At 47.1% G+C, this 21,200-nt stretch overlaps 2 protein-coding genes and 1 pseudogene across 3 annotated transcripts in view; 2 read left to right on the forward strand and 1 right to left on the reverse strand.

The window, feature by feature from the left end:
• The window catches only part of LOC309550783 (uncharacterized protein), a 492,521-nt gene that overhangs the window by 448,767 nt on the left and 22,554 nt on the right, over nt 1–21,200 (forward strand). Inside the window, exons 2-4 of the mRNA XM_082251119.1 lie at nt 1,675–2,012; nt 2,129–2,226; nt 2,306–2,516. Coding sequence (XP_082107245.1) covers nt 1,928–2,012; nt 2,129–2,226; nt 2,306–2,516 — 394 coding nt within the window. The 5' untranslated portion in view covers nt 1,675–1,927. The remainder of the gene's footprint in view (nt 1–1,674; nt 2,013–2,128; nt 2,227–2,305; nt 2,517–21,200) is intronic.
• The window catches only part of LOC309550278 (uncharacterized protein), a gene marked incomplete at its 5' end in the record, with an annotated part of 397,814 nt that overhangs the window by 159,772 nt on the left and 216,842 nt on the right, over nt 1–21,200 (reverse strand). The gene's annotated exons all lie outside the window — the stretch shown is intronic.
• The window catches only part of LOC309549945, a 215,401-nt pseudogene that overhangs the window by 138,991 nt on the left and 55,210 nt on the right, over nt 1–21,200 (forward strand). The window lies entirely within an intron of this gene.

Consider the following 21,200-nt stretch of genomic DNA (forward strand, 5'->3'; position numbering starts at 1 on the left):
CGATCGGCGGGGGAGAGGGAGAATGTCAGGCAGCTTGTGTAAACAAACTGCCTGTCATTCTCCTCGCTGCAAAGACACTGATCACTCGGATCTAGTATGTAGATCCGTTGATCAGTGTCCTTACAGCTGAAGCCACAGCCAATCACAGTAGAAACCATGCCCCTAGGGACACACACAGCCCCTCCCTCCCAAATAAAGTTAACCCCTTCACTACCAGTGTATTTTTACAGTAACAGTGCATATGTATAGCACTGATTACTGTAGAAATGTCACTGGTAACCCCAAAAGTGTCAAAAATGTCAGTCAAGGGTCCGATCTGTCCGCCGCAATGTCGCAGTACCGCAAAAAAAACGCAGATCGCCGCCATTACGCGTTAAAAAAAAAAAACAACAAAAATGACAAAAATCTTTCCCTTTGTTAGTAAACGCGATAACTTTTGCGCAAACCAATCAAAATACGCTTTTTGCGATTTTTCTTACCAAACATAGGTAGCATAAAACAAATTGGCCGAAAATTTTAAAAAATTTTGATTTTTACATTTTTTTTTGGGGGAATTTCATATAAAAAAATGTGAAAAATATTGCTATTTTTGCAAAGTTGACTCTCTTTTTTTTTTTATAGCGCGTGATCAAAAAATCGCACAGGTGATCAAATACCACCAAAAGAAAGCTCTGTTTGTGGGAAAAAAAGGACGTCAAATTCGTTTATGTACAGCGTCGCACGACCGCGCAATTGTCCGTTAAAGTCACGCAGTGCCGAATCGCAAAATACCCCCTGGTCGGAATGGGGGTAAAATCTTCCGGGGCTTAAGTGGTTAAGTGACTTCCTCCCCCCCCCCCCCCCCTCCATTATGTAAGTCATGCTGAGATAATCTCCCATTTGTCTCTGAGCTCCTTCTTGCTATTCCTCGTCCTGCCTGTTGTTTCCTTGGATTGATTTTCTGTGTAGTGACCCCGGCTTCATCTCTTGGATGCGCTCGTCTGTTGCTTGTCCTGACCTTTATCCTGATTCCTGGATCTCCTCCTCATCTCTCCTCCATATCCTCTTACACAGCTTTTCTCCACACCTACAGTGACCCTGGGGGGTGGAAAGTTGGCACCAGCATGCAGCGGAATCCATCCCCACCATTAGAAGCTCTGGAGAAAATTGTCTGCTATTTACACTCCGTTCCTCCGCACGTCACCTGCTCACATGAGAGATTACTTTCCACATTCCTGACAGATTTCTGTATGGTAAAGGTCAAAGTTCACTCTTCATTTTAGGAGAAGTGGGAGGCACCCAGGAACAATGATTTGGTTAGCACAGGAGACTCATATAGAGGGCCCCTCAAATCTCCCCATCCAAATGTCCCTCCATCCAGAGTCTATATGTCCTATGATATCACTCTGACCTCACAGCTCCTCCCCCCCCAATGTCCATCCATCTGGCTTTTTTTTTCTGATGCTCTTAGGATGTGGGCGGACCCTTGGCATCCTCATTAGCAAAGTGGGTCTGTTGGTCCTGCGTTGTATGTAATGATGTCAGAATGCCTGCAACAAGCTTTTACCCTGCGTAGTGAGGGGGTCCTGTGTGGGTAAATTATACCTCAGTCTGAGGTGGGGCTTTAATCAAGTGGAAACCTGAATGGTGAGGAGGATTCTGGGAATTTCATTTGATTTTACTATTTGTGTTCAGATCTAGAGTTTTCCTCCTGTGAAGTCTGGAGATCATATGACCATCACATTGCCTCCACCTCCCTCCCTGATAGAATAGAGAAATACAAAGAAGATTCTAGAAGTCACCAGAGAGATCACGGAGGAGAGGTGAGCGGTGCTGTGAATTCTGGGACATTATCCAGTAACAGACAAGGGATGTGTCTGGATGGTGACTGTATCATTGTGTGTGTCAGGTTCCTATAAGGTGTCAGGATGTCATTGTCTATTTCTCCATGGAGGAGTGGGAGTATTTAGAAGGACACAAGGATCTCTACAAGGACGTCATGATGGAGAATCAGCCGCCCCTCACATCACCGGGTAAGAGGAGACTTTATTGTAAAGGAGAGAGCAGTACGGAGGATCCACCTAGATCCCCCATCATCTGATAAACACATAGAAACAATGTATTCAGTCAGTGTGTGTGTTTCCTACAGATGGATCCAGTAATGGGAACCCACCAGAGAGATGTCCCCGTCCTCTGTATTCCCGGGATTCCAAACAGGAAGGTCACACCATCCCTCACCATCATCAGGTAGATGATTGATAATTATTGGTAGTTCTGATTTATACACAGTATATTTGTTACAATGAATGTTTTATTATATATTCAGAGAGGAAACCTCGGGGATGATAATATTGATGTTAAAGAAGAGTATAAAGAGGAGGATGAGGAGTATGGAGTGATGGAGGAGTTTTCAGAAGGACACAAGGATATGATGGAGCCACCTAATACCAGGAACCCACCAGAGAGATGTCCCCGTCCTCTGTATTCCCGGGATTCCACACAGGAAGGTCACACCATCCCTCAATGTTACAAGGTTGGTGAGACAGAGATTATAAAACACAGACTCATGGAGACAATGTGTGTATTTTTATGTGATGTCACAATAATAAAGCTTATATTTTACAGATGATATTCTTTCATTTTCTTGGTTTAGAGTGGAGATCCAATCGATATAGAATTTGAGGTTAAAGCAGAAGAAGAAGAAACGTATGTGAGGGATGATCAGCAGTCTATGGAGGAGGATGGAATAACGGGGACATTTATAGAGGAGGACACTCCTACAGAGATCAGCACAGGTGGGTCATTAACAGTAAATACATTCCTCCACCCATACTGCTCACTGATTGGTCCAGAGTAGGGCGGGGACTGGGTGATATCAGCCTGTAATACCCTGGTCACTTTCCTGAGCTGTGTTCCCCATCCTGTATTCCTGTATTTCTCTTGGATAATCTTCCTTCTCTGTGCTGCAGACACAATTTATGTCTCTAGACTGGATTTATGGAGATTCTGGGATTCGGCTGGCAAAAAAAATGTGCATGATATAGGCACCTAGGTTATGAGTTTTGGGTCTTCTGCCCATGCCTGAGTCTAACGTCTTGTTCCAAACAAATTACATAGTTAGTGAGGTTGAAAAAGGACATCAGTCCATCCAGTTCAACCTATGATGTGTGTGTTTGCTGTTAACCGTACATTGTATACCCCTGTATGTTGTGGTCTCTAAGGTGCCCATCTAATAGTTTTTTGAAACTATCGATGCTCCATGCTGATACCACTGCTTGTGGAAGAGAATTCCACATCCTTACTGCTCTTACAGTGAAGAACCCCTTACGCATTTTAAGGTTAAACCGCCTTTCCTCTAATTTTAGTGAGTGGCCACGTGTCTTATTGTATCTCCTTTCTCTGAATAGTTTGTTCCTTATGCTAGGGTCACCAGTACAGTATTTGTACATTGATATCATATCCCCCCTCAATCGTCTCTTCTCCAGAGAGAATAAGTTCAGTGCTTGTAGTCTTTCCTCATAGCTGATGTCCTCCATTCCCGTAATTATTTTTGTTGCCCTTCTCTGGACTTTCTCCAGTTCCAGCACATCCTTCCTGAGGACCGGTGCCCAGAACTGGACAGCATACTCCAGATGTGGCCGGACCAGAGTCTTGTAGAGTGGAAGAATAATCTCTTTATTTCTGGAGTGAATCCCCTTTTTTATACAACCCAGTATTCTGTTGGCTTTGCTTGCAGCGGCTTGGCATTGCATGCCACTGCCAAGCCTGTTGTTTACCAGTACCCCCAGGTCCTTTTCCATCCTAGACTCACCCAGAGGTTCCCCCCCCCCCCTAGTGAGTAGCTTGCTTTCTGGTTTCTGGCCCCCAAGTGCATTACTTTACATTTTTCAACATTAAACCTCATCTGCCATGTAGTTGCCCACCCCGTTATTTTGTTCAGGTTCGCTTGCAAGGTTTCTACATCCTGCATAGAAGATATTGGCAAGCTTAGTTTAGTATCATCCGCAAATACTGAGATTGTACTAGATATCCCCTCCTCTAGATCATTTATGAATAAATTAAACAGGATTGGTCCCAGGACAGAACCCTGGGGGACCCCACTTTCCACACCCGCCCAATCCGAGTACTCCCCATTAATCATCACCCTCTGGACTCTCCCGTGGAGCCAGTTCTCTATCCAGGTACTCACCTTATGGTCCATACCTATCTTCCTTAGTTTGTACAGTAAGCGTTTGTGAGGAACTGTGTCAAAGGCCTTTGCAGAGTCCAGATACACCACATCCACAGGCCTTCCTTTATCTAGGTGGCAGCTCACTTCATCATAGAAGGTTAATAGATTGGTTTGGCAAGAACGATTTTTCATGAATCCATGCTGATTACTACTAATAATACAGTTTTCATTACTAAAGTCTTGTATGTGGTCCCTTAACATCCCCTCCAAAATCTTGCAGACTACTGATGTTAGGCTGACCGGCCTATAGTTACCCGGGATATATCTCGGCCCCTTTTTAAATATTGGTACCACGTTGGCTTTTTTCCAATCAGCTGGCACCATACCCGTCTGTAAACTATCCTTAAAGATCAAGAATAATGGTCTGGCAATCACCTGGCTGAGCTCTTTAAAAACCCTCGGGTGCAAGCCATCCGGTCCCAGTGATTTATTTATGTTAAGTTTCTCAAGTTTAGTTCTAAGTCTATCCTCTGTTAGCCATGGCGGTATTTCCTGAGGTGTGTTGTTTAGTTTGGCCTTACAAGCTGAGTTAGTGTAGCCCCCGATTCTTTTGTGAATACTGAAGAGAAGAAATTATTTAACACTTCCGCCTTTTCTCTGTCCTCAGTGGCCATATTTCCTTTGTCGTCTTTTATGGGGCCAATGTGTTCTGGCCTCGCTTTCTTACTGTTTATATACTTAAAGAATTTCTTGGGGTTCTTTTTACTCTCCTCCGCTATATGTCTCTCGTGTTCTATTTTAGCCGCCCTGATTTCGTCTTTACATTTCTTATTACACTCTTTGTAATGCTTAAATGCTGCCAATGACCCCTCAGTCTTGTATTTTTTGAAGGCCTTTTCTTTAGCACTAATATTCATTTTTATGTTGGAGTTTAGCCACCCAGGGTTTAGTTTTGCTCTTTTAAATTTATTTCCCTTTGGAATGCACTGGTCAATCCCCTTGTTAAGTATGCTCTTGAAGCACTCCCATTTTTCCTCCGTGTTCTTTGTTCCCAGGGTTCTATCCCATTTGATATTTTCTAGCAGCGAGCGCAGTTTTGGGAAATTGGCTCTTTTGAAATTCAGTGTCCTTATATTAACCTTGTGTTTCCTATTACTGTAATTAATACTGAAACTTATTGACCTACGGTCACTGTTTCCTAAGTTGTCCTGTATTTCTATATCCGTGAGCAGGTCTGTATTGTTGGTTATCAGTAGGTCAAGTACCGCATTGTTTCTTGTCGGTGCATTCACCATCTGACCCATGAAATTGTCCTGCAAAACATTTAGGAACTGCCGAGCCTTGGCTGAATGCGCAGTTCCTTCTGCCCAGTCTATATCAGGATAATTAAAGTCCCCCATTATAATGACATTTCCCATCCTTGCTGCCAATCCTATCTGTAAAAGGACGTCCGCCTCCCCCTCCTCCCTCAGGTTGGGGGGCCTATAACATACGCCCAATATTACCTTCCCCACTGTGCCTTCCCTTTGAAGCTCTACCCATAGGGATTCTACCTCGTCCATAGCTCCATTATTAATATCATCCCTCATACTTACCTGTACACTGTTCTTAATATACAGACATAATCCTAACCCTTTTTTACCTTCTCTATCTCTGCGATAAAGGGAATACCCCTGAATGGTCGCCATCCAATCATGAGAGCTGTCAAACCAAGTCTCTGTTATCCCCACAAAATCTAAGTCCTCCTCAAACATCAGCAGCTCCAGCTCTCCCATCTTGCTGGCCAGGCTTCTGGCATTGGTAAACAAACCTCTTCATTTTGACCGGTTACATATATCCTCATTTGATGTTTTTAGACTGCTCTCTTGATTTTTCCTCATACCCACCCTGGGTTTAGGAGCTCTGAACACCCTACCACTAATGCCCTCATTTCTGCCCTCTGAATATTGATTTCCACTGGCTAATTCTACATCTGTACCCTCCCCCCATCACCTAGTTTAAAAGCCCCTCTAACTTATCGGCCATCCTCTCACCCAGTACGGCTGCACCCTCCCCATTTAGGTGCAATCCGTCCCTACCAAAGAGCCGGTGGCCGACTGAGAATGAGGAGGAGATATTGTACACCATATAAAAGGTCCATCTCCATTCCTCAATATAAAGTAATTTTCCAGACAAACAGGGAGGAGATGCTGTACATCAAATTAAAGGTCCATCTCCATTCCTCAATATAACATGATATTCCAACAAATGAGATACTGTACACCATATGAAAGGTCCATCTCCTCAATATAACGTCATGTTCCAAACAATAAAATTGTCATCATTTCAATCGCATTATTACTTAGTGATGTTTGGTTGGGTAAGGTTGTATCATTGATCCATTGATTTTTTTTTTCAATTCTTTTATTTATATGAAAGACAACTTCCAGGCATAATAAACAGTAACATTCCTTATAGAACATATGCTGAGACAGTGTATTACAACATTGAAGACAATTCATTTATACGTTTGATATCTACATCAGTCGTAGAATAAGAGATGTTCTACAATTCCTCTAATGGGATGAGTTATGCAGGACTAGAACGTACCCGGAGTTGTCTGTTCCAGTTTCGTATAACGTATAGAAGAAGATGGAAGGAGTAAAGTGAATAAGTAGTGGAAAGAGAGAGGGAAGTAAAAGAAACCTAGAGAGATACATAAGAGGATAAGTAGGTGGGATGAGGGGGGAGGAGTAAGGAGGTGTGGAAGTGGGGGGGGGGGGGGTAGGAGGGTTGGCATTGGTAAAGCTATGGCCCTACATCAGCAATACGTTCCACCAATATTTAAGAGCTCCCCCAAACTCAACATGAGGTCTCTTTAGTATTGCCACCCTTAATTAAAGAGCAACCTTCATCAGAGAGGACAAATATATTCCATTGACCCCAGGTTTTGGTATATCGTTCGTGTTGGGGACGTGTCGAGAGAACAAGGTTTTCCATCCATTCTATTTATTTCTTCGACCTTTTTGAGCCACATGCAAGGTCTGTGGGTTTTTCCATTTAAGAGGGATGCACATTTTAGCAGCATTTAGAAGGTGACAAATGACAGAATTTTTATATGTCTGGGCCGGGATGTTAGAGGCATGGAGAAGGAAGAGAGCAGGGTCATTGGGGAGCGGTCGGTTTATAAACCTCTGAGACATTTCATGTACTGTCTTCCAGAACTCCGCTAGTTTAGGACACAACCAAAAATCATGTAGGAGTGTCCCCCGGCCCTTCCTGGCATCTCCAGCACTGATCAGTGAGTGTGGGGAAGAACCTGCTCAACCTTGACGGCGTGCGGTACCACCTTGTTAGGAGTTTGAAGTTGGTTTGTTGTATTTACATGCAGATGGATGATGTAAATATAAACGGAATGATGTGATTTTGTTGGTCTGGATTAAAGTTACAGTCTAAATCCCGTTGCCTCTTAGCTAAGAATGGGGGTTGGTAAGTCCCCTGGGGTCTGATCAGTAATGCATAGGTCATGGATAATACCTGTGTCAGTATTCTGTCTTGAGATCAATGTTCTTCGAAGGGTGTAAGTTGTGTGTTGCGTTTACTGGGAGCTGGCAATGAGTTTAAGAAATTATGGAGTTGCAATGCCCTCCAGAAATCTAGACGGTAGGGTCCCGAGGAGTCCATGAGGTCTTTGAGTGCAGGCCAACTAGATGATGTTGAAAAATGGGAGGCTTGGAAATAGCCTGACTCCATCAAGGTCCTGAATGTTTTATCTTGGTAGCCCGGGGTAAACTGGGGATTCCCCAGTATGGGTGTCAGTGGCGAGTGCGTCGGGGTAAGTGAAAGTTGTGTGAATAATTTAGAGCATGTTCTTATCATGTGACCTATGAGGGGATGGCGTCTTATGGAGTCTGGTAGTGAATGGTGGCACGATGGAGCTCTATGGAGGGGTATATCGCATTGGGCTTGTTCTAGTCTGGGCCAAAGCTTCGCTTCACCATGACAACACCAGTCTGAGTCTCCCCAATTGTGTATCCTGACAGTACATGCATAAGTCCAGCACTGCCAGTCCACCTGGTCATTTAGGAAGCAAGAGCAGTCTCCTACATAGCCTAGCTCGCTTATGTGCCCAGATAAAATCCACTAGTAGGGTGTCCTCTTGTTTAAAGTATTGTGAAGGGATGAATATCGGAAGTGCTTGAAAGAGGTATAGGAACTTAGGGAGTATGCAGATTTTAATAATGTTGCATCTCCCAAACCATGAATGGAGGCCATAATTCTATTTATCTTATAGAATGTGAACTTTGTTTAGGAGGGGAGAAAGTTGAGCGTGAAGCTGGGTGAAAATTTGTGTGGTATGGGAGTGCCCAGGTATTTCAGCGCTGAGTTTGTCCATTTTAGCCTAAAATTCAATCACAGTTGGTGGAGGAGGGGGTTTGATAAGCCTACTCCCATAGCTTCAGATTTAGTAAAGTTGATATTTAGATTGGACAGAGTGCCATATGCCTCAAACTCGTGAAGAAGATTCGGTAGAAAAATTATGGGATTTATGAGGGAAAATAACATGTCGTCTGGATACGCTGATATTTTCTGCAGGGTCACCCCCAGGGCCGTCTTTAATATGGATTGGACCCTGGGCAAACATTTTCTTGCCCCCCCCCCCCATGTAATTTAGCTCTACACCCCAACATCTCAATCTCTGTGGAAAAGTTTTGCACAGAGCAGCCCCGATCCTTCTCTTCTGGGGTCCCCCAACAGCATTTCTTCATACACAAATCGCAGTACCCCTTATCACATCACAGTGCCCCTTATCACATCACAGTGCCCCTTATCACATCACAGTGCCCCTTATCACATCACAGTGCCCCTTATCACATCACAGTGCCCCTTATCACATCACAGTGCCCCTTATCACATCACAGTGCCCCTTATCACATCACAGTGCCCCTTATCACATCACAGTGCCCCTTATCACATCACAGTACCCCTTATCACATCACAGCGCCCCATTACATTGCAGCCATTTTCACGTCAATGTGTAAACTAGTGCGGTATGATTTAAACCTGCAGGCGGACCAGTTTTTTTTTTATTTGTAAATGACTTTACTACTGCTTTAGGCCTGATTCACAGGTATGCAGGTTGGGGGCCCACATTTTCAAAGGCACAGCATCCTATTCATTTGAATGGGCTACTATGCCTGCGTTTCCCGCAGAAAAAAAAGGTGCATGCAGCATTTTAAATTTTCAGTGGCCTTGAAATCCATCCTGCTTTTGCACCTTGCAACTTACCTGCAGTTCCTTCACTGGCAAGCTTGCTGCATTTTTTGGTATGTGGGCCATGCATTTAAAAACACAGTGCATTTACGTTAACTGTGTCATGCAAAGTAGGCCTAAAGTAGGCCCATCAAGCAGTGTCTGGTCTGGTGGTGGCCCAGAGCCATGCAGCGTGCTCTCTAATAAATAAATCCTTCTGGACACAGCCTGGAATGGTCAGGATTTACTAAAACTAACTGGATGAACGACCTATATGGGGAGCCTAGGGAGGAGAAAGACCAACCCGGTCTGGTCCTGGCCAGCTCAGCTCAGATCAGTGACAGGAGGACTCTGCTATCGGCTCCACTCATTTCCCCAAAAAATGTTGGGACACTTTTTCCAGAAACCCATTGTAGGCGTAATAGTATGTTAATTGGGGGCGGGCATTCATTTTGTGGGTGTGTCCGAGGACCTAAAAAAAAAATTGTGGCGCGCAAAGCGATAATGGTAGTGGCTTAAATTATGCTAAATATTGGACGTGGCTTAAATAGGGTCTGTGTGTACATCCACCTGTCCATAGGGATACATGAACCCTGAAAACTGATCAGATCCCGCTCTGTGATTGTTTTTGTTTTTAGAACTGCACTGCCCAATTTCTCACAGTCTGGTGACTGCTGGATCAAAAAAAGACTTTACCTTCATTTTTTTAAAGTGCCCCTGTAACATCAGAGCCCTCCTTTACCATCAGAGCCCCCCCTTACCATCAGAGCCCCCCCTTACCATCAGAGCCCCCCCTTACCATCAGAGCCCCCCCTTACCATCAGAGCCCCCCTCCCCTTATCATCAGAGCCCCCCCTCCCCTTACAATCAGAGCCCCCTCTTACCATCAGAGCCCTCTTTTACCATCAGAGCCCTCCTTTACCATCAGAGCCCCCCTTACCATCAGAGCCCTCCTTTACCATCAGAGCCCCCCCTTTTTACCATCAGAGGCCCCCTTTACATTCAGAGCCCCTCTTAACCATCAGAGTCCTCCTTTATATTCGGAGTCCTCCTTTACATTCAGAGCCCCCCCTTACCATCAGAGCTCCCCCCCCCCTTACCATCAGAGCTCCCCCTCCCCTTACCATCAGAGCTCCCCCTCCACTTACCATCAGAGCTCCCCCTCCACTTACCATCAGAGCTCCCCCTCCACTTACCATCAGAGCCCCCCCCTTACCATCAGAGCCCCCCCTTACCATCAGAGCCCTCCTTTACCATCAGAGACCTCCTTTACCATCAGAGCCCCCCCTCTTACCATCAGAGCCCCCCTCCCCTTACCATCAGAGCCCCCCTCCCCTTACCATCAGAGCCCCCCTCCACTTACCATCAGAGCTCCCCCCTTACCATCAGAGCCCTCCTTTACCATCAGAGCTCCCCCTCCCCTTACCATCAGAGCTCCCCCTCCACTTACCATCAGAGCTCCCCCCTTACCATCAGAGCCCTCCTTTACCATCAGAGACCTCCTTTACCATCAGAGCCCCCCTTACCATCAGAGCCCCCCCTTACCATCAGAGCCCCCCTCCCCTTACCATCAGAGCCTCCTTTACCATCAGAGCCCCCCTTACCATCAGAGCCTCCTTTACCATCAGAGCCCCCCCTTACCATCAGAGCCCCCCTCCCCTTACCATCAGAGCCCCCCCTCCCCTTACAATCAGAGCCCTCCCCTTACCATCAGAGCCCTCCCCTTACCATCAGAGCCTCCTTTACCATCAGAGCCCCCCTTACCATCAGAGCCCCCCTTACCATCAGAGCCCCCCTCCCCTTACCATCAGAGCCCCCCTTACCATCAGTGCCCCCCTCCCCTTACCATCAGAGCCCCCCCTTACCATCAGAGCCCCCCCTTACCATCAGAGCCTCCTTTACCATCAGAGCCCCCCCTTACCATCAGAGCCCCCCCTTACCCCCCCTCTTACCATCAGAGCCCCCCTTACCATCAGAGCCCCCCTTACCATCAGAGCCCCCCCTTACCATCAGAGCCCCCCTCCCCTTATCATCAGAGCCCCCCTTATCATCAGAGCCCCCCTTACCATCAGAGCCCCCCCTTACCATCAGAGCCCCCCCTTACCATCAGAGCCCCCCTCCCCTTACCATCAGAGCCCCCTCTTACCATCAGAGCCCCCTTACCATCAGAGCCCCCCCTTACCATCAGAGCCCCCCCTTACCATCAGAGCCCCCCTCCCCTTACCATCAGAGCCCCCCTCCCCTTACCATCAGAGCCCCCCTCCCCTTACCATCAGAGCCCCCCCTTACCATCAGAGCCCTCTTTTACCATCAGAGCCCTCCTTTACCATCAGAGCCCCCCTTACCATCAGAGCCCTCCTTTACCATCAGAGCCCCCCCTTTTTACCATCAGAGGCCCCCTTTACATTCAGAGCCCCTCTTAACCATCAGAGTCCTCCTTTATATTCGGAGTCCTCCTTTACATTCAGAGCCCTCCCTTATATCAGAGTCCCCCCCTTACCATCAGAGCCCCCCCCTTACCATCAGAGCCCCCCCCTTACCATCAGAGCTCCCCCTCCACTTACCATCAGAGCTCCCCCTCCACTTACCATCAGAGCCCCCCCCCTTACCATCAGAGCCCCCCCCTTACCATCAGAGCCCTCCTTTACCATCAGAGCCCCCCCCTCTTACCATCAGAGCCCCCCCCTCTTACCATCGAGCCCCCCCCTCTTACCATCGAGCCCCCCCCTCTTACCATCAGAGCCCCCTCTTACCATCAGAGCCCCCTCTTACCATCAGAGCCCCCCCTTACCATCAGAGCCCCCCCTCCCCTTACCATCAGAGCCCTCTTTTACCATCAGAGCCCTCTTTTACCATCAGAGCCCTCTTTTACCATCAGAGCCCCCCCTTACCATCAGAGCCCCCTCCCCTTACCATCAGAGCCCCCTCCCCTTACCATCAGAGCCCCCTCCCCTTACCATCAGAGCCCCCCCTCCCCTTACCATCAGAGCCCCCCCCCTTACCATCAGAGCCCTCCTTTACCATCAGAGCCCCCCTTTTTACCATCAGAGGCCCCCTTTACATTCAGAGCCCCTCTTAACCATCAGAGTCCTCCTTTATATTCGGAGTCCTCCTTTACATTCAGAGCCCTCCCTTACCATCAGAGCCCCACCCCCCCTTACCATCAGAGCCCTCCTTTACCATCAGAGACCTCCTTTACCATCAGAGCCCCCCCTTAACCATCAGAGTCCTCCTTTATAGTCCTCTTTTACATTCGGAGCCCCTCCCTTAACCATCAGAGTCCCCCTCCCTTAACCATCAGAGTCCCCCTCCCTTAACCATCAGAGTCCCCCTCCCTTAACCATCAGAGTCCCCCTCCCTTAACCATCAGAGTCCCCCTCCCTTAACCATCAGAATCCCCCTTACCATCAGAGCCCCCTCCCTTAACCATCAGAGTCCCCCCTTAACCATCAGAGTCCCCCCCCTTAACCATCAGAGTCCCCCTTACCCTCAGAGCCCCCACTTAAAGAAAGAGCCCTCCCAATGCTGGAACTGTGCATTGTCGGGAAGGGGAGGAGGAAAGAAGAGACCATCACATTCTAGATCAGACATCACAGGGCAGATGAAGAGGGGGCTGGGCAGATGGAAACATCAATGGTTCTACTTACAAGCTGAGATGAGGGGAGCAGCACTGCAGTGGAGAGTAGAATAGTCTATGCTGGGACTCCGTCCACCATACTGCTGTCATGTGCCAAGCATAGGAGGAGATTGAAAATACCGCGGGAATGGCACACAGTGACTCACTGGACCGACCTCCCACTGACGTCACCATTGGAGCCTGTATAATACAGGACGGCTGCATCCCTGTCCCCGCCCACTCACACAGCATAGGGCTAGGCAGTAAGGAGAAGACAGGCTCCACCTAGAGGATGTTCTACCACAGAGCCTGGCCAATGAAAGTTACTGCTGGGGGAGGAGATTCGTCCCGATCTCTGTCCACATAAGCAGCAATGTAATGTCCATATAGTTGTGAGGAATCCAAAAAAGTAGACCGCACTCAGGAAAAGTAAGATGAAAACAATCAAAACTTCTTTATTCTTCTTCGGTGCAGCAGACAGACAGTACAATGCACATAACAGACGTGCCGGGTTAACGCGTTTCACGAATTAGATCGCTTACTCATAACCATACACTTACCATCAGAGCCCATCGTGTATGGTTATGAGTAAGCGATCTAATTCGTGAAACGCGTTAACCCGGCACGTCTGTTATGTGCATTGTACTGTCTGTCTGCTGCACCGAAGAAGAATAAAGAAGTTTTGATTGTTTTCATCTTACTTTTCCTGAGTGCGGTCTACTTTTTTGGATTCTTCATTGCTTGGACGGCGGATCTGACCAGCACCACCCATTGAACTGACACCTGAGCGGCTCTGCTTTTTGTTGTCATATAGTTGTGAGGGCATACATAGCTTCATGCTACACCGGCTTCTGTACGCAGAAAGTGTGCAGTGGCGACAGACCGGTAGATTTACAGCGCCGATGGGGCTCCTGATTTGCGGCTTAAGGGCCAGCTCTGCTTTGGGCCCCTAAAGATTGACAGGGCCCTGGGCAGCTGCCCCTTTTGCCCTGCGGTAAAGACGGCCCTGGTCACCCCAACAGTCATGCCTGAGATATCCAAGTGGAGACTTACTCTACATAAAAAGGTTTCTAGTGATAATACGAAGAGTAAAGCCCCGTACACACGTAGCGATTGTCGGCCGCAAATATTCAGCCGCCGAACGATCGGCCGATAGTAGGCTTGTTAGTATGATGCTTCCGACAGCCGACAGCGCATTTTCGGCCGAACAGAATCTGTCGTGCAGGCATTAAAACTTTTGTTGGCCAATAACGGCCGATTGTTCGCCAGTCAGTACAGATTTCGGCCGACAGACAGCAGATTTGCAAGACTGGGCATGCTCAGAAAAGAAAAAACACAGGGAAAGTTAACTATCACATGACATCACTTCTGCAGTCGGCTGTTGTTGGCCGACAAAATTCGTGTGCAGTCTTTTGCAGTTTTCAACAGACACGACAGCACCGGACAAAAGACGGCCGATCGTTCGGCCAAAGATCAGTACGTGTGTACGGGGCTTAAGGGTGACACAGATGGCATCCCTGTCTTGTCCCATCATTCGTAATTGTGAAGTAGTCCGATAAGATACCGTTCACCTTAACCTGGGCGACAGGGGCAGAATAGATCTGGGAGATCCAGTTTAGCATGGTGTTGCCCTAAATAGTAGAGGGCGGGGGGGGGGGGATTATGAAGAGAATGGAGCTAAAGAGGGGAGGCAAAGATGGTATGAGAGAGGAAGAAAGGAAAGTCAGGCAAGCAAAGAATATGAGAGAGTGAAAGAGAAGAGAAATCCCACAGAGAGAGGCCTCAATTTACTAAGAGATGACAAAAAAAACACTAAGACTTTTACCAGCAAGGAGCCGGATGAATGAGCGTGTGCCTATGTGGGGTTGTGGATGGAAAGAGTCAAGGGATGGGCCCCCCCCCCCCCCCCCCGAGCCTTCTTCTTGAATAAATGAAAGGTATATAAGGTGTAGCACTGCCCCCTAGAGGGCTGCTGAATTTTCACACTGTAAGGATTCCCTTGGGTTACCTGTAGCAACTGCTTGCAGAACTTGCAGAAATCTTAACACTTTATGTTCTTGGCTCAGTCAATGATCAGTCTAGGGGTAGTTGTTTTTGTGGTTTTATTTCATATTGGGATAGGAGAAGGAATGAGTGGGATACTCCAACTGTTGAACTATTCACAATTCAGAGGACTTCTGAATTTTGGCCAGATCTGTCTGGACGGTGAACCTCCACTCCATCTATATAGATGGCCCGCCCAAAGTTCCATTTAGCCTTTACAGATTGGAAGGTTTTCCATAACTCCGGCTTTGATTGGTTTCGGTGGGGTTTTGGGATATAAAGGAAGATCCGGTACACAATGCCAGTCTTCCATTGGACACCAATTGCACCCCAGTGTCCCGCAGGGTCGATGTCGGCATTCCGGTCTGCTCTGTAGGATCTCCGCCAACATGTGAGATAGCCTCCGCGCTCGGGCTCACTCCAGCACTCGCCATCTTGCTCCTCCACACACGTGTCTCCCTCTCAGCCCCACCCGAAAGCAGAAGTAATTTATAGGCTCCATTCCTCTTTCCGGATTGGCTGTGCGTGGGCGGCGTCTCCGTCCTCAACTCCAGATTAGCTGATTCTTTGGCGGTGGCTCCTCCTGCTAGGCAGATCTCTCCAGCACCCGCTTTCCTGCTCGGTACAGTAACCTTTTCATTGCCGCTCCAACTCAGCTCAGCCAGCATGAAAGTCACTGTAAAGCTGATCGTGGTCTTCAATCCACACGCATCCTCCATCCTTGTCTGTACCTGGGACTCAGTTGCACCTCCATCTCTCCAGGCCAACTGACCCCCTTTGCTATTTAGGAGAATTGTCCCGCTGGCAGACATTGCATGGCCGACATTTCTCTTCATAGCATTTGTACCGACAACTCTTGCCATATTGTCTTGGAAAAGTGTCCCGCTGTCATTAGTTGCACGGTCAACATTTTTCTGTATAGCACTGGCACAAACATGGCCCCCGACACGCCGATCCACGTGCCCTGGGCTGTCTTTTGCTCCGTCCACACTTGCACAATTCACTCTTAAGCAGACGCAGTCCTTTTGTACAGCGTAATGCAACCCTCCTTCTCTAACTCTCCTGCACATTTCTTGAGAGAACAGACTACAGTCCCAACAAAAGTCCATCCGTTGCCGCTGGCAACCACCACTTTGAACTTGACTCTTCATCCCACTCTCCCTATCTCCTGTAGAGCAGGCCTCACTCTCCTCTCTGGCACTCCAGCACATTTCTTGAGAAAGGATAACGTTCTTAGGCAAAAATTTTGGCTGTTGCCATTAGCAACCATTTCGGTAACGCATGACGATATCCCGGATGAGCCCCCAAATGTAGCACTGCCACCTAGAGGACTGCTGGATTTTTACACTGTAAGGATTCCCCTGGGTTACCTGTAGCAACTGCTTGCAGAACTTGCAGAAATCTTTACACTTTATGTTCTTGGCTCAGTCAATGATCAGTCTAGGGGTAGTTGTTTTTGTGGTTTTATTTCATATTGGGATAGGAGAAGGGATGAGTGGGATACTCCAACTGTTGAACTATTCACAATTCAGAGGACTTCTAGCTTGAGAATGCGGCAAGACCGCTACTTCATCCTGCCTCTTGAATGAAGCTGAGGTAAGTGTTCCTATTTGTGTTTCTCTTCAGGGTACTCCCCCAGTACCCCTTTCTATGCACTTGCTGACACCCATCCACTGACTATAAACTCCGGAGTGGTCCCCTTCCTGGGTAGAACCCTGGGCAAGATCCTCTGTACTCATGATACTGTTTGTCCAGATTCTCACATTGCCCCAACTCCTCCAGTCAGCTCTCCTGGACCTCTGGGTTCAGCCTCACACCACTGGCTCACCAGGCCGACTGCCTGTGACCATCACCCACTGCTGCAGAAGAGGAGGCAGCCACCACCCTCCTTCTGGGGCTTTTCTTCCCACCAAAAGACCTCTACCTCATCTGCTCCTGGCTGTTTATACCCTGCCCCACAATGCACCGAGACAACCCATCTGTGCCAATCTCTGGGGCTGTATCAAAAGCCTGTGTGTTATTGGCCAGGTTTCCTCCAGCATCTAATGTGCTTCCCCATTGGATCAGCTGGGGACACTCCCTTAGACCAGATGAATCACACACTGGGCACACTGAGCAGACCTAACTCACAGATCCTGCTCCCTGATAAGCAGAGTGCAATATAGAATTTACCTGCTGCTCCTCTGATAGGCAGACAGAGACAAAACTATACTCAATCTCTAACACCTGACTAGGAGGGTGCTACATCTTTAAAAGATGTGGATGTCCAGGTAAATTTGAAAAGTTGTGGGACATGTGGTTGGATACAGCTGGCCTTGGTCCACAAGAATTAACACTTCAAAGATTAGTCCTAGGACCACACTGAGGGTACCTTTGACGCTGGCAGTGTGTTTGCTGGGTTTCGTGTAGGAAATGGCACCTCTTGGAGCACAAAGAATTTTATTGTCGGTTACTCTGTTCTATGCTTGCAAGGCTATTCTTCTGCATTGGGGGAAGACCGAAGCGCCATCGGTGGAGTATTGGAAGTCACCAGTGAACACGATGCTGCCATTTTACAAAGCCACATACCTGAATAGAGGATGCGTTATATGGCAGGGTTGGACTGAGAGGCCATCTACTCTTCTCGGAGGTGATTGTGGTCCGCCACCGGTGAAGGTGACGGTCACCTTAGAGGGGTGAGTTGAGGTCCCCTGATACTTGGGGAGGTAACAAATGAAGTATATGCCTAGCAGACAACAAGCAGTGGTGAGAGGGTGGGGGAGGTTGGCGTATGGACCTGGGTGAGAGTCTATGTGGGGGAGGCACTGCCGCGTTGAGGTTCTCCTTTTGCATTTTCCTTGTATTTTAGTACATGAGCAATGCACTGAGGTTGGGGGGATGGGGAGTTGTTTTGGTCGCCTGGTTTGTTTTTTTTGCGATTAAAAATCAATAAAAATAAAAGAGTCCTAGGAATGAATAAACCTGGAGGGAACGGGATAAGGCGCAGGCCAAGGAGATGTTGAGGGAGTGGGTGGAGTCAGTGAGATGTTGGGGGGAGTGGGTGGAGTCAGTGAGATGTTGGGGGGGAGTGGGTGGAGTCAGTGAGATATTGGGGGAGTGGGTGGAGTCAGTGGAGGTGGTGAATGGAAACATGCAGGAGTGACTATATATGAAGGTTACGATCGATGTGTCTATGACTGTACAAAGCGGAAATATTGTGTACCGAATGGAATGGACTTTTCTTTCTTTATAATAAAACTTTTTCTGATTTAAAAGAAAAAAACACTCAGAAAAGATGAGTAGGGAAAATGTCAGTGGCCTCCGCCTGTAAAACCATTCCTGTTTTGGAGGTCGTCTCATTGTTGTCCATCTAGTGCACCTGTTGGTAACAACCCCCTCTGCTACTTGACTGACCAGATGACTATCTCAGCAGGAGTTTCCCTGACTTGATGCTATACTCTGATTATAAAGTGTTGAGCAGTGTATATGAGTGTGGAAAACTCTTGGTAATTTTTCTTGTCTTCTGACAGACGGACTCTGTGGTGGGAATAGAAGGACATCGGAGGAAGATGTGACTACAGAAGATAATGGCATGGCATCTTCTCCAGAAGTAAATCCCGTTCCTCATAATATACATGACAGACCTCACCATTGGAGGAGATCATTGGAATCTCCTGATACTTCACATAGTCCTCTAATATCTGACAGTGCCGACGGGTGCGGGAAACCATCTCATCTCAGGGAATCTTCTTTATACCATACAGGAGAGAATTCATTCTCATGTTCAGAGTGCGGGAAATCTTTTAGTCAAAAAAGATACCTTCTTCAGCACCAGAGAATTCACACAGGGGAGCGTCCCTATTCATGTTCAGAGTGCGGGAAATGTTTCATTCGCAAAGGAAGCCTTCTTAGCCATCAGAGAATTCACACGGGTGAGCGTCCCTATTCATGTTCAGAGTGTGGGAAATGTTTTAATCAGAAAGTAATCCTTCTTAGGCATCAGAGAATACACACAGGGGAGCATCCCTATTCATGTTCAGAGTGCGGGAAATGTTTTAATCATAAAGAAAGCCTTCTTAGCCATCAGAGAATACACACAGGTGAGCGTCCCTTTTCATGTTCAGAGTGCGGGAAATGTTTTAATGATAAAAAAACCCTTCTTAGCCACCAGAGAATACATACAGGTGACCTTCCCTATTCATGTTCAGAGTGCGGGAAATGTTTTAGTCAAAAAAGATACCTTCTTCAGCACCTGAGAATTCACACAGGGGAGCGTCCCTATTCATGTTCAGAGTGCGGGAAATGTTTTAATCAGAAAGTAATCCTTCTTAGGCATCAGAGAATACACACAGGGGAGCATTCCTATTCATGTTCAGAGTGCGGGAAATGTTTTAATCAGAAAGTAATCCTTCTTAGGCATCAGAGAATACACACAGGGGAGCTTCCCTTTTCATGTTCAGAGTGCGGGAAATGTTTTAATCAGAAAGCAATCCTTCTTAGGCATCAGAGAATACACACAGGTGAGCTTCCCTTTTCATGTTCAGAGTGCGGGAAATGTTTTAACCGTAAAAGAACCCTTCTTAGCCATCAGAGAATTCACACAGGTGAACGTCCCTAATTATGTTCAGAGTCCGGAAAATGTTTTAAGTATAAAGGAAACCTTCTTCGCCATCAGAGAATTCACAGGGGTGAGCATCCCTGTTAATGTTCAGAGTGCGGGAAATGTTTTGCACTCAAATGTTTAGACACCAGAAAGTTCATACAGACGAGCGTCTCTAATCTTGTTTAACTAAGAAAGAACATTTGCTTACACACAGATGAGCGCCCTTTTTAATGTTACGAGTGCAGGAAATGTTTTCCAAACAAAGGTTTATTTCTTAGAATCCAGAAAGTTCATACGGGCGAGCGTCCTATTTCATGTTCAGAGTGCGGGAAATGTTTCACTCCTTATGTACACTTCAAACGGCAAAGAATTCACACTTACACACATATATATATATATTATTAGGCTCCGTTTTCATGTTCAAAGGACGGGAAAGTGTAAAAATAAAGGAAATATAATGAAACATCAGAGTACACCCCCTGCTGGTACTACGGGAAATGGGCGCTAGATTGTAACGGGTGGAACTGTTTAGTCCATAAACAAATGTGAAACCACCACAGTCCACTCCGGGTTGGTTTACACCCGCATCGCCCTCTGACTCGCTGTGGGGTTGGCAGGCAGCTGGGAGCCCTTATGTTAACCCTTTATCTTCCATTGGGGAACCTTTTTTATTGGTTGCTTCATGTTGTTGCTCCTTTTTGATTTATTGAAGTAGCCGGCTTTTTATTGGTCCAACCAATGTATGATTATTAATACATTTGACACATTTGTTAATTCTGTTATAAAAGATTTAAGCTTTATTTTATTCATATCATTACTGTGTGGTAATCGCTTATTCTGATCTTGTCCAAAAACTCTTCATACAATATTCTGTGCCGAGTCTTCTTTTTTACCAATGATTAGATGGTCGGTGATTGGAATGTGATCAGCTCATAGAGAATCCATTGGGGTTTTATTAGTGAGATGGAGAGTGGAGAAGGCACCACATTGACAGCCATTGGAGGCCCTTTCTAAAGCCCTAAACTTTTTGGCAACCTGTCTATGACATTAGTCTTCCAAACTCTATCTCACTGAGCTAAGGCCAGAAGAGTTCCTGGAGTTCTTCTCTGTCCACAGTTCCCAAACCAAAAGGAGACATCCACCACATCTTCAATCTTAAGGCCCTAAATGTCCTCAGCTGGGCCCAGGAGTTCCACATGTAATCCACCAGGTCATAGCCTCTTTATCAGGGAGACATTCTGCTTTGACCACCCCCATACATGTACTGCGGTAGGGCGGCCGTTCTGCACAGAATCACATCTGCTTTTCTGGGTCTGGGGCAGGCATACGCTCTGCCGCCGCCCAGCTCCCGCTGGACACAGCAGGAGCCAATCAGCGAGTCTGGTAGACACGGTGTCCGTCGGCACCCGGCAATCATTCCCTAGAGCAGTGGTCCTCAACGCCGGTCCTCAGGGCCCACTAACAGGCCAGATTTTAAGTATTACTTTGGGGAGATGCAGACTAGAGTACTGCAATCACTGAGCAGCAAATTATATCACCTGGGATGCATTTCAGTTATCTTGCAAATCTGGCCTGTT

Source organism: Pelophylax lessonae (genome assembly GCF_965119305.1).
Source record: "Pelophylax lessonae genome assembly, chromosome: 3".
Classification (NCBI taxonomy): domain Eukaryota; kingdom Metazoa; phylum Chordata; class Amphibia; order Anura; family Ranidae; genus Pelophylax; species Pelophylax lessonae.